The sequence below is a fragment of the Octodon degus genome, unplaced genomic scaffold (genome assembly GCF_000260255.1).
Source record: "Octodon degus isolate 3935 unplaced genomic scaffold, OctDeg1.0 scaffold00002, whole genome shotgun sequence".
NCBI classification, from domain to species: domain Eukaryota; kingdom Metazoa; phylum Chordata; class Mammalia; order Rodentia; family Octodontidae; genus Octodon; species Octodon degus.
In genome coordinates this window covers 23,389,090-23,404,661 of record NW_004524578.1, presented here as the reverse complement: position 1 = coordinate 23,404,661, position 15,572 = coordinate 23,389,090, and the positions used below count along the sequence as shown (strand labels likewise).

At 51.8% G+C, this 15,572-nt stretch overlaps 1 protein-coding gene across 1 annotated transcript; it reads right to left on the bottom strand.

Moving 5' to 3' along the window:
* Nucleotides 1-2,320: 2,320 nt before the first annotated feature.
* Nucleotides 2,321-13,321, bottom strand: Stard5 (StAR related lipid transfer domain containing 5). The gene is made up of 6 exons (XM_004623488.2): nucleotides 13,026-13,321; nucleotides 12,420-12,469; nucleotides 11,944-12,076; nucleotides 7,595-7,712; nucleotides 6,898-6,991; nucleotides 2,321-2,965 (listed from the first exon to the last, which is right to left on the bottom strand). Exons 1-6 carry the CDS (start codon nucleotides 13,122-13,124, stop codon nucleotides 2,818-2,820), a joined length of 642 nt encoding a protein of 213 aa, XP_004623545.1. The 5' UTR covers nucleotides 13,125-13,321; the 3' UTR covers nucleotides 2,321-2,817.
* Nucleotides 13,322-15,572: the final 2,251 nt, after the last annotated feature.

The following is a 15,572-nucleotide window of genomic DNA, read 5'->3' as shown; positions in this document are numbered from 1 at the left end:
AGTACCGCATGCCATGCCAGACCCAGAACCCATGGTGTGCCGTGCCAGCCCCAGAAATTGGACATGGTGGCGAATGGCTATGATCCCAGTGCTGGGGAGGCTGAGACAGGAGTACCACAAGTCCAAGCTTTATAGTGAGACCCTGTACCAAAAAAGAAAGAAAGAAATAAAAGATGAATTTGCATAGAGACACAGGGACAGTGCATGATTTGTGAGCTGGGGGGTGGTGATCAGGCAGAGACTCAGTCCTGCCACCTGTCACTGGTAAAGACAAATAGGCAAAGGTGGTTTTAAGGCCAGAGCATTGTAGGGAATGCCTGGCTAAGGGGCTGTTTGCTTTGGTTACCTCAAGCCCCTTACTGCTGAGCCTTGAAGAAGTCAGTGTGACTTATGGCAGCGAGCATCCTGCAGCCCTGCCTGGGCCAGTCCCGGCCCCTCTCCAGTCCCTGCTCCTATGAAGTAAGGACAAGGAGCACAGAGAAGTCACCGAAAGCCTTCTTCCCAGGCCCTTACCAATGGCACCATGACAGTGTAACTTGGTGGCTTCTGCAGGGCCTGTAGGAAGACAAGAAGCCACTTCCTGGCCATGGGCCAGCAGAAAGCCCGGCAAGAGGCTAGTCCTCTCGTGGACTCCCTGGGTGATGTCAGCACAGCTGGCATCGACTTACTGTTTTATTTGTTCTGAGAATCATCTGCTTAGAGGGCTTTGTTACCTGCCTGCTGTCTCACTCATCCCATTCTGTGTCTTGCCAAGCAGTAGATGAGCAAGTAGATTAGAAATATGAGACCATTTCTATTGGCTTCCTTGACTCAAGGAAAACACTGAATGTAAACTTGACTCAACAGTGAAAGGGGTGATTCAGTACAATATGCGTGTCCAGGGTGGGGTGGTGGAGCCACACAACAGAGAGCATGTGTCTCTTGCCCTGGCCTTCCTGCGCAGTGCTCCTCCTCCTGTCCCTGGGCTGCTTTGAAAGGTCCCTCCCCTCCTGCACCTAGCCGCCTTAGAGGTGTGGAGGACACATAACACCAGGTGCCTGGCCTCTGGGCCAAGGAGGTCCTCAGATCAGAAGTCACCAAGTTTTAAAATAAAAACTCATCCTCTGGAGTGCCATGCTGCTGGAGTGAGCATGCTTCCCTTGGTCTATTTTGGAGTGGGCACAGGGGCATGGGACATGCTGCTTCTGGCTGCCCCCTCCCCAGCTGGGAGATGTGGGCCATGCCCACAAGGGAGATGATCTCCCAGCAGCCCTTGGTCTCTGATTCCCATACCAGCTCCACTGAGCCAGAGCTCATGTAACATACTACGCTGAGGTTGGTATTAGTGCCAACCCACTTTCATATAAGCTTGCTTTCTGGCTCCTTCCCTAGGGTTCAAAGCAGTTTAACCCTGTCAGGAAGCATGGTGCCAGGAGTGTAGTGGGCATAGTGTCCTATGGGCCCAGTGACTCATATCCTTGAGAGGCTGACCCTCCAGCCTGCTAGACAGGCCTGCACATGGCCCCAGCTTGGCAAGATCACTACCTTTGGGATCTGGACCTCACAGAAGAGGCATGAGCCAGTCTGCTCCTGGGAAGTTGACACAGGAAAGGGCTAGTCACACTGTGGGGATACTCACTCACTGGGAATGATTTTTAATCAAGCACCGGCATCCCATGGAGATTCCTGGGGGAGACGTGGGAGCCGAGGACCTCACCAGTATGACTGAGAAGGGGAGCTCTTTCTACCTTGGCAGTGAGTCGCCGAAGACCTCCGAGGTGGGGAAGGGCCTGCTCTCACCCCAGGGAAGTGTTTCCCTCTGGAAGGGCAAAGGGAAAACTCCGGGGCAACTCCCCACAGGCTGCAGTATGGGAGTGGCTTTGGCTCCATGGTTCTCTCCCAAGGGTGAATGTGGGGAAGGATTATGAAGGTCCCATGAAGGATTGTGAGGCTGTGTAGCCTCACTGGGAAGAGGGAAAGACACTGTACTGGTCTTGGGGGCCCAGTCCCTGCTGGACCCAAGGCAGATCCGGGGCGTCTGGCCAGGCTGCCTATGTTGGCCTCTCCTCTGTCCCTCTCTCTATCCTGGCTGGCAGTGAATGTTTGTCCTGTCTTGTAGGAGAGAAGAGGCAGATAGATGCCTGGGTAGGGGGCCTCTTTTCCCCAGAGCTGGGCTGAGGGGAGAAGCCAGGCAGAGTTTCTAATTACCACCAGGCTGTAGGTCTGGACAGGGTGTAAGCAAACCGCAGTCGCTAGGGCCATGGAGGTAAATTCAGTGAGGGGAAAGAAGACAGAAAAGGAATGGTCATCAACGGAAGACACACGCCGGGGCACACTGAAGTGCTTTCCTCAAGGCTTATCTCATTGTTTACATCAACATTTCCCAGGTTGACATTAAGTGGGGAATCTTGTACAGTGTTAGCCTACACGAGTCCAAGTTGGTAACACAGGGTTGGGGAGCTACAGATGCCGGTCACGGTGCAGGACACAGTATTCAGTACCAGTCACAGCTCACAGCACGTGGCCTCTTGGGAGTGGCTGCACTAGGGCTTTGAACCGCATGGCATCATCCAGCACTGAGATGAGGCCCTGTCGGGTGGCCAGAAGTCTGGGTTCACCCAGCAGTCTGCTTGGATCCCAGGCAGAGCCGCAGCAGCAAACAGCATTCCCCTGCCAGTCCTGAGAGGAAGGGGTAGCACCTGCTGCCTATGGCTGGCGCTCAGACTCGCTGGCTGGCCACCAGGTGTCTCAGAGAGCAGAAGCCAGCCTTCTGGCTCTCACTGCACCTAGGGCTCCTCCTGCGTCAGGCCCGATCTCCACCAGCTCTCAAGTGAAAGCTCAGCTGTGGAACTGCTTCACTGCTTTCTGAAGGTTGGTGTAAAAGCAGGCCATGCTGCGCGGGAAGAAGGAGTCCACCACACTCTGTGGCAAGTAGCCACTGAGGTCAGTCTGGAAGAATGAGATCAGCCTGGTCTTGCCGGGCTCCCTGTGAAGGCAATAGGGGAGCCACGTCAGGAGCTCGCTCACCAGGCAAGCAGAGCGTCACCCGGGAGATACAGCCACCATGATGGTCACACCCCACGCCATGCTGCCTTTAGTACTCCTGCGGGAGCGGGTGCACCCTGTCCCTGTGTGGGTGCACCCCACAGCTCCCCGGGCTGCAGGCAGGGAGCAGGCTCTCCTTCCAGTGCAAGGAGGTAGTTCCCAGCTTCTGACAAGCCTCACAAACGCTCTGAGAGCTCACCCTTCCAGGCCTAGCCCTGGAAGAAGGGACTCGGATGTCACCTGCCCCTGCCCAATGAGGGCGGAGCCTTCACTGAGGAAACCCAGGTCCTTCCCGGCCTCTGCCAAGGCCACCACAGCTGCAGGCACAGCACCATGAAGATGTGAACTGCCCTTTCTCCTCTGCTCCTCAGGAGCCACAGGGCAGACTACAGAAGCAGGCATGTGCTTCCACGCACCCTGCCAGGAAAGGGAAACTGTGCTACTCTTCTCAATACTAATTTTTGTTTTGAAAAAGTTACTGTTCATAAAAATACTATTTGTGCTGAGATGAACACAGGTATTGAAATTTTTAAAGTAGGCGTCCTTTAACTTGTTTGGCTTAAATTCAAACATGGTCAGTAATGACAGGGTCACCCCAACAGGACAAAACCCCTTTGAGATCCTCAGATATACTGAACTCAGCCAGAATCTGAGACTTGGGTACGACTGGCTGAGCATGTGTGGATGTGGGTGGGGGTGGCAGAATCCCTGGGGGTGGGCAGGGCTGTGGCAGGGCCCCCTGGGCTGAAGGCTGGAGGCCAGGTTCTGCCCACGTGGGGAGGGACTTGACAGCAACACTCAGCTCTGGATGCAACACAAACGTGGGCACTTGAAGCAACAGGGGACTGACTGACATGTCCACCAAAGTCAGATTTGCCAAGGGGCCCCACTGCAGAGGACCCCACAAGGTTTCCACTGCCGTGAGCCTCGCTGTGGCCGGAACTGTGGAGACCATCTGGCCTCATAGGACAGGGCGGCTGTTCGGACCCAGCTGCTCGACATGGAGCTAGCTGTGCTTCCATCATGTAGGCTAGGGCTGGACGTGAGGACACCACACAGCCTTGTCCACAGACTTCTCCACCCGCCGAGCCTGGCGTGTGGGGAGGTGAGGCAGCAAAGGAGGCAGGAGCAAAGTCCCAGGGTGGAGGCAGATGCAGGCAGTTTAGGGCATGGCCAAGGAGGAAGCACTGCCTGCCTGTGACTGCACCTCCCCTGGGACTTTGCCCCTGCCCCTCCCCCACCCACCCCCACCCCCACCCCCACCCCCAGCGCCACCACCACCATCACCAGGCCACATTTCCTGTGCTGAGGACTGCTCAGAGGCCCACCACAGAGTCTCTGCTGACCTCCAGGGGACTCATTCCCAGTCACCCTTAATCTGGCTTTAGTTTTCTCCACAGCTACACATTTGATAACTCGGAGTGTGGACAGATTATCTAACTACTCACTTTTGTGTGCTGTTTTCCCTCTCCTGTGCAAGGAAAGGAATCCCTAAAGAGGGAAGATACTTTCTCTGTTTTGGTAAAAACAGACAAATCAACAGGTCAACATCTTAAGAGCACAGATTCTGAAGTCGGATAGCTGTATCATTTGCTGGGTTTGTGGTCTGGGGTAAGTTCCAAGAACCTTAGTACCTCTCTGTGCCCTAGCATATTTACCAAAAAATTGGCATAATGACAATACCTTACGGTTGTCAAAAGAAAAATGTCAGTTGACTTTTATAGAAGTGCTGACACCCAGTCACATCATTTGCTACTGCTGGTGGCTGAATGCAAGTGTGGGGCTTAGAGCTGTAGTCAGGAGAGAGGGACAAACAGGGTCCCGGGTTCAGACCCACAGCACAGAGCCACGTCTTGGACAACACACTCTTCACGGGGTGGACAGGAGCTGACAGCAAGGCTCGAGGCAGCGCCTATGTGCCAGCTGAGTGCTCGGGGACCTTTTCGGCCCTGACGCCCCACCTGCAAATCTGTGCCACCACCTTTGCCACCTGACGGTGAGGGGATCACACTGTGCTCCCTCTGTGATAGCTTCAGTGTGAAGTGCTCCCCAGAGTCTCATGTATCAAGGGCTTGATCCCCAAGACAGCAGAGATGGGCGCAGAGGACTGACTGGACGGTGACCTCATGAGAGGATTAACCCACCAGTGGGCTTTTGGCTGAATGGGCTGTTAGGAGGTGGGGCCGGCTGGAGAAAGCAGTTGGCTGGGTCTGGCCTTGGACAGCTGTATCTGGTCCGTGGCGCCTTTCTCTCTAACTCTTCAGGCTCTCTGCTTCCTCACCACCGTGAGGCGATTGGCCCCTTTCTGCCGTGTTTCTGTCTTGGAGCCAGTTTACCATGGACCGAAGCCTCTGACTCTGTAAGCCAAATGAGATCTCTCTTCCTATACATTGTGCATGTCAGATATTTGGTCCAGCAACCAAAAGGTAAAGAAAATCAATCCCTCAAAGAAGACAGACCTGGGGTTCTGCCCCTAGGGAGTAAGGACTCCCAATCTTGTTTTGAAAGCCCCTCCCCCGCCAATCTAAAACCCAGCGAAGGTGGCTCTCAGCAGCTGACTGCCTGCCCGGAAGGGCACAGAAATAAGGTGGCAGTTAGTACCTTCAGTGTAAGCCAGGGGACCTTGGACATCTCTGCCCAAAGGGAACTCAAACTGGTGTGCGCTCAGGCAAGGCGAGGCTAGTTTCCAACTCAAAGGCTTTCGCAGGAAGTCTGCAAACTTAGCAAAGAGTGCTACACACGGGTGGGTGTGGGTGCCAGGTCTGAGTTCTGTGTAAAATCCCCTACACCCAAGCCATTATGTGGCACTGTAGGGAGAACCCAGCCATCACTCCTGGTATCTGCAGGAAACACTGGGACACTCGCACAGCTGTAACAGCAGGTGCAGTTCTTTTACTGCCAACTTGGGTGGTTCCCAGATAACTTAATGCCTTCAGCATATTAACCACATGGGGCTGAGGAGATAGCTCAGTGGTGTATGTGCCTGCCTGGTGAGCACAAGGTCCCGAGTTCAATCCCAGGTACAAAAAAAAAAATAATCATGTGGAAAGCTTCTGGTAAAATCTGGCCACACCCATGAGCACACAAGGGAGGCTGCTAGGCTCCAGGATAACTCAGTGCGGGCTTCAGTTCCTCCTTCTGCCCTTGAGCTGGGAAGAGACAGGCCTGGTGTGAATGCATGGCAGGGACAGCTGTCATCACAGCTCCTCAGGCTGGTGGGCAATGCCCAGAGACCACGGAGAGGCACAGAACTCAGATCTGCCAGCTTTCCAGCCTCTGACCCTGGTCACAGCACTTAATGATCCCAAACCTCAGTTTCCTCATCCAGTAAATGGGACCATGACAGTTGTCTAATGAGCCCTATATCATAATTCATTTGTGAAACACTTCCTGCCCAACTATATCACATACCAAGAACTTTGGCATACTATGTCACTAACGTGTGTGTATGTGTGGTAATTCTGTAAAAGTGAGACCTACGACATTTTTATTCTTGGGGATTATAGTCAAAGTACCCATCTAGGTCAGCTTCCCCATACTGGACACAACACCTGACACCCACCACTTAAAGGAGGGGTTGAATTTGAAGTACAGCGTCAGGAAATTCCGTCTGACGCCAGCTGACTCCATGGCAGGAACACCATGGCATAGGGGCACAGTGGCACAAAGGTGTTTAGTTCATGGTGGCCAAGAAGAAGAGCAGGGACCACTCCCAGAGAGGAGGTGGCCCAGGACCAGACCTAGATCCCAAAGCTTCGTCTCAGGACCCACCCAAACAACTGGGCACCCCACCCCAACTCCCAGTACCCATCCTCAGGTCCACAGTGAAGACAGCTAGGCCTCAGGCAGGTGCCTGTACCCAGGAATGCTTACCCTGGCAGAGGTTCGCAGAAGCACCCACACGGATAGTTAAATCCTCTCACGAATCCTGGCTTCGGGGGACACAGTGCATGCTCCACATGGGTAGCTGGAGAGGAGTTCCAATGGGCAGTGAGCAAGACCTTCGGCCAGCCCAGCCTGCACACTGACGGGCCTGTGTTCACGGCCCCACTCACCCGGAGCCCAGGGCGAGGCAGTGGGATTCCTGCTACCCCCTGCTGCGTCTTACACTTCCTCATGCACACACATGCACTCAACACACACACTCAGACACACACACATGAATACACTCCTGTATACATCCTCATCCAGTTTATAAGACTAGTAGAGAGAAGAACATTCCAGAATGGGAATTTGGGGGCTGGGAGGAGGAATGTGCCTATCTCAAATCTCAGCCATCAGAGGCAAAGAGGTGTCCCTCATCCCCCTAGGCAGGCTCAGAGGATGGCAGGGGCCATGTACCAACTGGTGACCAGCATATCTATAGGACAAACTGAGGCTCTCCTGTCCAAGCCCTGGGCACAGAAGCGCATCAGCCCCTTCAAGGCCAGCTCAGCACCAAGGGAGGGACCCAGGGCTTGAGTGAGTTCTCGGCTGGTTTCTGGTGGCTGACTATCCTTGAGGGTCTCCAGGGTATGGAGGAGAGCCCAGGATCGCCCTGCGCAGCCAGCAGCACTTGGAGACCACTCACCATTGGAGCTGAGGGTGCCATCTTCGTATTTCTTGATCAGCACCAAGTCCACAAAGTCCCTGGGAGAAATGAGCTTCATGGCGGCTGAGGGCGTGGAGGTCCTGCTCACGCACAGAGTCTGCCAAAGCAAGGGGCCCTGTGCGTGTGAGGGCCACACTTCTCCTCCCAGCCCCACCTCATGCTCCAGAGCCTGGGAAACAGGACCCCTTGACAGGAGAGAGGCCCTGTAGTCTCACTTGACCTGGGACACTTGGGAACTTTTCAGCAGGTGTACTTGGGATCAGCTTCCTATTCCATTTCTAAGCATGCTGGGACAGGGCTGCACCTGCAGGCAGGCCTTCTCTCCTGCTTGTAAATGGGCATAGGAATCCTCGCCCGCAGACCAGTGAGAATCACTCAGCGTGACTGTGCCACGCTGGAAGATTCCCTGGGGTGGCTACAACACCAGGGGTGATGACTGTGACGTTTAACCCATGCACTACACCCAGGGTTAGCCTTCCTTGGATTCCTCTCCCTTAAGTCTGCTCCAAGACTTGGGGTTTGGCCAATTTTGTTTTTTGTGTGTTCTAATATTCTGTAGTAGGAACGGCAGGAGTGATTTTGTAGTAGCCCTACAGCCTCCACCTGGGACTGTTGCTTCCGCATGTGTCATTGCCAAGAGATGGTATCTGGAGCCCAAGAGAAAAAGGAGCCTAGAAGAAACCCTGCAGGTGGCAGTGCATGACACGAATGCAACGAACTTGGGGGAGGGCACTTGGTCCTGTGCACCCATCCACGTGTCTATCCTTCATCCATGTCGGAATCCGAACATTTGAGACATTTCCAAATCACACTGGGGAAGGGCCCCTTTTCCACGTCTCTGCAGTTTTACTAAATGATGAAGAGCTACTGCTTGCTTCCCTGCCTTCTGGCAAACCCCAGCTCCCCAGGTTGTTTTCTGCGGCTGGTCTCCCATGAAGGTGTGTCCCTCTGGTGAGAAGTCTTCTGCTCCGACACATGAATTAGGACAAAGACTGCCTATTCTGCGGAGGTTCACCCGGATGACTCTCCTTGAAAGAGCAGTTATCTCCATTTTGGCCAAACCTGGCCCTATTTCCACGTACTGACCTGTACAGAGCTGGCTAGGATTTTTCCTTATCCCTTCAGGGGTTTAAGCAATGCAACTCAATCAGTTGAGGTGCTGATGTGTACTCTTTGAAACAAGGTGACAGGTGAGTGTTATCCTGTCCCGTAGCTCCCAAAGAACATACGTGAGCTGGGCGGTAGGGAGAGCCAAGCTGCATGCTGTCAGCTGGGATATAGCCTTGAGTAAGAGGCCATGATTTCCCAGTGCATAAAAAAGTTACACATCAGAGCTGAAGCACTGACCCCAAAACATTAGCTACCACTCTGAAGTGTGTTCTGCACATTATTCTTTCTGCATCCCCTTCTCTCTGCGCACTGCAGAGGCAAATCAAGGCCTCCCACCTAGCCCAGCTCCTGGCACTTGCATGCTTTCTGCCATTCCCACAGCCATTCATCCTCAAGCCACTCCCTTCTTCACAATTTAATAAAACCCTGGTTTGGCACTGGGTCTTTGTCCTGGTTAGCCATCACCCTAGCTGGCCCCAGGACCCTCTTGGCTCCCCATCATTTTAGATATATATAATTGTGTCTTTATTTACACCAGGGGTTGCATTGGGAGTGGCAGGTTGGAATTAACTCCCTAGAATTCCAATAACTTTTCCATGGGATTACAAATATAAACTTCCTGGATAGCAAGGAGCAGTGGGAAGGGCTCCCTGTACTATTTATTTTCTGCAGAGGTGTGAAACATTTTTCTCTTTGTGCTGAATAATTCTTCATCAAAATTTGCAATCATATTATTTTAATAAATTATACCTTAATCCCACTTTTAACAAAGTCTTACAGTCAAAGGAAATGGATAGTTTTTAAAAAATAGTATCCATCTGTAGGCATGTCTATGATACAAGATGAAGCCTTCCAAGAGTAAACATGTATCATCTTATTGAAATCTAGCAGGTTGCGGTTGTGTGGAATGGAAATTTGAGTTCAAGGAAAGTCATTATACACAATTTCTGAATAAGAAAAATTTAATCATGTATTTTTAAAACAGGTAATATTAAACACAAGTTCACCTGTTATTTAGAGGTGACTAAAAATCATGCTATTGGAGTGTTTAAAACTGACACTAGGGGCTGGGGAGATAGCTCAGTGGAATAAGTGCTTGCCTGTTAAGCACAAGGTCCTGAGTTCGATCCCTGGTACCGCAAAACAATACAAAACAAAAAGCCGACACTTCATAGATGTCAACACTGCCCTGCTTTGCATCTTATGAAAACAGCTGTCATTTCAATGTAAGATGTCAACTACACATGGGGAGATGATGGCTAATTTCTCAGAATTCCATCACAGGTACGCAAGCCAAAACACACGAAGAGGGCTTTACATGTTCCTGGAAGCTCATGGGGGTGGGACACACAGTGCCAGGGGAGAGGGTCCTGGGAAGCAGCAGCCCCATCCAGGGACACACCGGGGTAGCCAAAGCAGCAGGAAGGCCCCTGGCAAGCTGGCCAAGATGGCATGGACAACTGAGTCCAGATGAGAGTGTAGCAGAAGCAAGTCCCCGTCATCCTGCACCCCGACAAGCTGGGAAAGTGAGGTGCTTGTAAGGCAGCAGTGAGGAAAGCATTCTTCCTGGGGCCTAGAGACATCCCGTCATAAGAGGCAGAGAGGTGCCTGCCTTCTCCAGCAGGTGGCACCCTGGAGCTGGGGGGGTGGGAGAGTGGGGGTCCTGCCAGCTGGCTCCTAGTAGGCCCACTGACCTCTGCGAATCCAGATCCCTCTTTACCTCTGTCAAACTGTTTCTACCCCCAGGGCTTTGCTTAAAAAACCCTCTTTGTAGCACCCACAGAAGGAGCCAATAAATGCCATTGCTCATTGCTGAATTGTCCCTGCAGCAGCAACTTGCAGCAGCCTGTAATTTCCTAAGCTTTTCATTCTCCCTTCCCCACCAGTCACTGTACCAAGACAAAAAAGGCCAATGTGCTAAAAAAAGACTCAAAGTAAGAAAATTCTAGATGTGGCCTTCCTGTTGTTATAGTTGTAATTTGGTTTTAAAGCACGTTAACCTAAATTTCCTCAACTTCAACTACTTGTGTACAAGTATTTGCCTACTACCTTAAATTTTACCTATCTTATTATTTGGTTAAATATGTAAAAAAACAAATCTTAGAGGAAGCTATTTAAGTATTGAAACTACCCCAGAGAATCACTTGCCATAAATTATAGGCAACTGCAAAATGTACATACAAAGGATTGCTAGAGTCTAATTCTGAGCCGGAGGATGGCTATTTGTTTGGCTACAAAGATAAGCCACTAGTACACAGCAGCACCCGAGGGAGCTGAAGCAGGGCAGCCTCCTTCCTATGCGATCCAACTCCAGCTCTCACTGTGTGCCCTTCTCCACCCCAGGATATGCACCCATATTTCAGGAAACACTGACCTAAATACCTGAGCTAAGCACCCAACAGGTGGCTTCTGGGCCAGGATTTGGAATGCCCGGCAGCCACAGTCTCTCCCACGGGAGCTACTTTGTGAGGCTGCACATCATTACCTGTGTAAACAGCCAGTAAGTGCTCTTGAGAAGGCAGAACCAAGATATTATTCGAACCACACAGGTCAGCAGTGCTTTGCCAGTGGCACCTTGCTTACTAGTTTTGACCATGATTTTTCATTTCCCTGAGCTTCTGTAATCAAAATGAGGCCAGATCTTACAGCTATAGAGGGTCTCAGGGCATGCTTATGAACATCTGAGCTGTCTATTATGGGAGCCAGGAGCTCCACATGGCTATTTAAATTAGTTGAAATTAAATAAGATTAATTCATTTCCTTAAACCAGGTACCTTCTAATGCTCCATGCCACATAGGTTACATGGCCACCATGTTGGACAAAGCAGCAATGGAACACTCCCATCACTGAAGAAAGTTCTGGTGGACAGGGCTAGTCTTGATGGAGTCCACTCGTCCAAAGAAATGCTAATCCTGAAGATGGTGCCTGACACAGCCCACAGCAGGTAGAGGACCCTGACTCCTGGGCAAGAGTCTCTCCAGTGAGAGCTAAGGGGCCGCAGCCTACCACTGACTCTTGTCCCGGATATCCAGGTACCCTCTGTCCCTCTTCATTAGCTACTGTTACCTATACTCTGTGTGTCATGCTGTCTCCCACCTGTATGCAGGGCACCTCTCCTGCCAAAAGGTGCCACAGTCCCTACGGGAGGGGCTGAGCGCAGGTTCCCGTGGTGGCTTCATAGACACTATCCATGGAAAACACGCTGGGGGAAACTTACGTCGGTGATGCTTTCAATAATTTCAAAACTGGTCACGTTCTCATCCCACTTCTCTCGCAAGCCCCCGGCTGCTGGCTTTATGCAGTCCCACACCTCCTCTGGGGTACCGCACAGAACCCCCTCACCCCGGTACCTGGAACACAGACAGGAATTGGGCCCCAGGCATCAGTCACACTTGCTATTTTAAGACACACTAACAGCAACCATGCCGTGTCCCTCACAGCTCTTCAGTACTGGTGGGCAGCACAGGAGCTGCAGAGCCCTGCCTGACCCGCTGGGGCTTTGAGGTGGGTCATAAGCTTTCTCAAGGGTACAGTTGGCTGGAAATGATTCAGCTGAGGACAGAAGATGATGGCTTTTGTAAGACACCTGTAGAGCCAATCACAAGGTGCAGGGTGAACTGGAGCCTTTCAGGAAACAAACCCAGCAGCACCGGGTGTGGCTTCTCACAAGCTTGGAAGGGGATGTGCACTTACAGGCTGCCCGCAAACTCCGCGGATGGCCTCCAGGAAACTGCAACTCCAGGCTGTCAAAAGGCACAGAAGCGTAGAAGTTTAGGGCTAGCCAGGCTCTGGGGGAACTCCTGGCTCAGTCTCTACTGCTGTGGAAAAGGGGTGAAAAGCCTCAGGAGAGGTGATTCTGGGAGGACCCCCGCGCAGATGGTGACGGAGAAAAAGTGCCCTTCGTTACCCGGTGGGCTCCAAGGCTGTGGATGGTGTTCAGATCACCTTCACGACCACCACACCACGTATTTGTTTCCTCAAGCAATTTGTTCAAAACTGCGTCCAGTAAGGACAATGTTTCTTGCCACCCTAGGACTACAGCGGCGGGCGCGCAGGTGGGGGGAACCGAGTGAACGCTCTCGAGCCTGGGGCGGTTCCAACCTCACCACCACCCACACAAGGTATGCCAGTCTCGTGCCCGGCGCCCCCCTCCCGGGGCCACCGCGAACAGGAGGCCACACTGACCCCACGGCGTCCCTCTCCGTCTGCTCTGAGAGTAGGAGGAAAAGACCAGGCCTGGGGTCCGGGACCCTCGGGAGCAAAGTCTCGCCACCCCTTCCCGCCCGGCTCCCCACTCACGCCTCCTCGGCAACTCTTCCAGCCGGACTCGTCTCGCCGGTACTGGAGCATCTTCGCTGCCACCACCTCGCTCACTTGCTCGGCCGCCGCCGGGTCCATGGCGCTGGGCTGGGAGGTCTCGGGGGTCAAGCACAGCCGGGGGTCACAGGGCCCGGAAAACTGGGTGCGAGGCGGAGCCTCGGGGCTCCGCCCCCGACCCGAGATTGGCTAGCGCGCGGTCAACCCGGAGGATGGCAGGGCGGAGCCGGGCCGTGGTGGCGTCACCACCTGGAAGGCTGCTAGACCCGGCAGACCCAGGTTTCCGCCCGGCGCCGGGTTGCGCTGGGTTTCACTACGCGCGCGTGAGAGGGATAAAAGCCTCAACAACTAGTTCCAGCTACGGCCTTTGGCGCGCCGCGGACATCCAGTTAAAAACCCTGCTCTCATAGGGGCCTAGTAGGACTGCAAAAACTTCCTGATCTAAGGCCCGTTTGTCCTCCAAAGGAATCCTGACCCATCTTCTGTAAAAGATGAAGCTCTCTAGGTCACTTTGTATCTGAAGCTAACAATCGCGAAAACTGGACTTGTCGTAGTTGGAGCTGAAACACGTAACTTTTAAAATGTTGGCACCCTGTAGAGATCCGCAGAGTGCTCGGTGATCCGGATTTTTCGGAGAATGTACTGTCTAGACCTGTCTCAAACTTTTATAAAAAGCCCCAATATCTCTCACTGCTAGCTTGGTTCCTGTCCTGGAAACTCGCCTGCTGTCCTCCTTGGTAGCAGACGCTGATCTAAATAAACCCTGTTCTTTTCTAAGTTCTTTGGCTACTGGTGAAATGCTTTTTTTTTTTTTTTTTCCTTCCTTTCTTTCTTTTTTTTTTTTTCCTCCCACCCGTGGCACCCGGCTGTGCCAGGTATCCAGGCGCATCCCTGGTTACAGGTGTCTGGGCCTGCTGGAGAGGTGCTCTACTACGCTGAGTGGGCCGGCGGGGACCTGGGTGGAGTTGCAGCCCCTAACGTAGCAGATTGGACAGCCTGAATTACTGCTTCCTCAGGGCTGTGTCTAACCACATTAGTGAAAGATCAGTGCTGAGGGTTATGAGTTTTTTCTCTGTGTGTGCGCATTGGCTTCCTTTAAAAGTTTGAAAGAAACGTGTGGCAGAAGCAAAGTGACTACTTGACAACCCTCTTTGGAAGATGAGAGGGGCTGCCAGGCTGTGGGAGGACACACACTGTCCAATCAGGGAGCTTAGTTATCCTGACCTGCTGTTGGGCAAATCCCTTACTGCCCTTGAGGCTCACTTGCTCAAAGTACAATGAGATGTTAAAAACATGTCTACAGGGCACGGTGGAGAGCATAGGAAGTAACATTATTATAGGCGGTTAAGTTAGAAATTAATAGGCAGACAGCGAGCGATTCAGCCCTCTAGAAAGTGGGCACGAAAAATAACGACATCAGAAGAGTGGCTGGAGGTGAGTACGAAGAGAGTCAATGTCACAAGGCCCCTGAGCCTCGCTGGAGATAAACAGCAGGCGTCAGGTGCACAGGTGGGTGGCCAGAACATTTGGACCGGTCCTCCCTCCCGCCCCACTGGTGTGCTGATGGAAAGATAAATAAATAAAGGGGGGGGGGTAATAAAAACACAAGCACAGAGCTTCAGTCATAGTTCGGAATCATAAACAAAAGCATGGAGACACTTTTTGTACCTATTTGATGGGCAAACATGAGGAGATTTGTTAACATCCTGTGCTCAGCACAGTCAGCCACAACAGTTGTTTTTATACATGTGAATGAGAGTGTAAGTATAGTAACTTTTGGGGAACGTAATATTTTTAAGGACGTACAGGATTGATTTTGCAACAGGAAGCGACCTTTTTATTTGTCAATATGTTCTAGTTACTGGGTATCATGCAGTGAGATATTATGTAACCATTGCAGTGATGTAGGGCAGAGGAGGGGAAGCAGGGCTGGAGCAGAGCCCCCCCCCCATGCAGGCACAGGCTGCTTCTGACCACAGGAGTGCAAGGGTGGGCTCTTCTCACCACGAGCCCCTTGCTGTCTGCAAGGAATTGAAGGGTATTAAAGCTTAGCTGGATGTTTAAGTTCTTATCCTACTCCAATAAATTTTTTGGTATATAAACCAGTAGAGAAAGCGAATATACTATCTAATAAGTCAAAAATATCCATCAAAAGACTGCACCATTGTGGTGGTGAAAGCCAGTGTTGGGGCAGGTGGGGCAGCTCAGTGGAGAGTGCTTTAGTGGAGGAGGGGTAGTTAATTTAAAGAAAATCAGTGCTTAATACCTCCAGATGTAGCATATAGGAAATAGCAAAGAGTATAATTCAAAAGGCAAGAGAAGTTGCAGTACACTCTTGGATGAACAATAAAGAGCTCTCAATATGATAGTTATGCAGGACTATATAAAATATATTAGATGAACGCTTATTTAAAAGGTCATTGAAGATTTCTATGAAACAGTACCAATCTTATGTCGGTTATACATTTTTTTCATATATATGTGTGTTTATGTGTGTATAAAAGACAGGGAAGAAGTAATATAAAGTCA

Excerpts from the sequence above, each read along its gene's own strand:
- Stard5 (XM_004623488.2), bottom strand. The coding sequence starts at position 13,124 with ATGGACCCGGCGGCGGCCGAGCAAGTGAGCGAGGTGGTGGCAGCGAAG. Across the intron at positions 7,713-11,943 it reads TTATTGAAAGCATCACCGAC|ACTCTGTGCGTGAGCAGGAC; the intron begins GTAAGTTTCCCC and ends TTGCTTTGGCAG. Across the intron at positions 6,992-7,594 it reads TGGCACCCTCAGCTCCAATG|CTACCCATGTGGAGCATGCA; the intron begins GTGAGTGGTCTC and ends ACTCCTCTCCAG.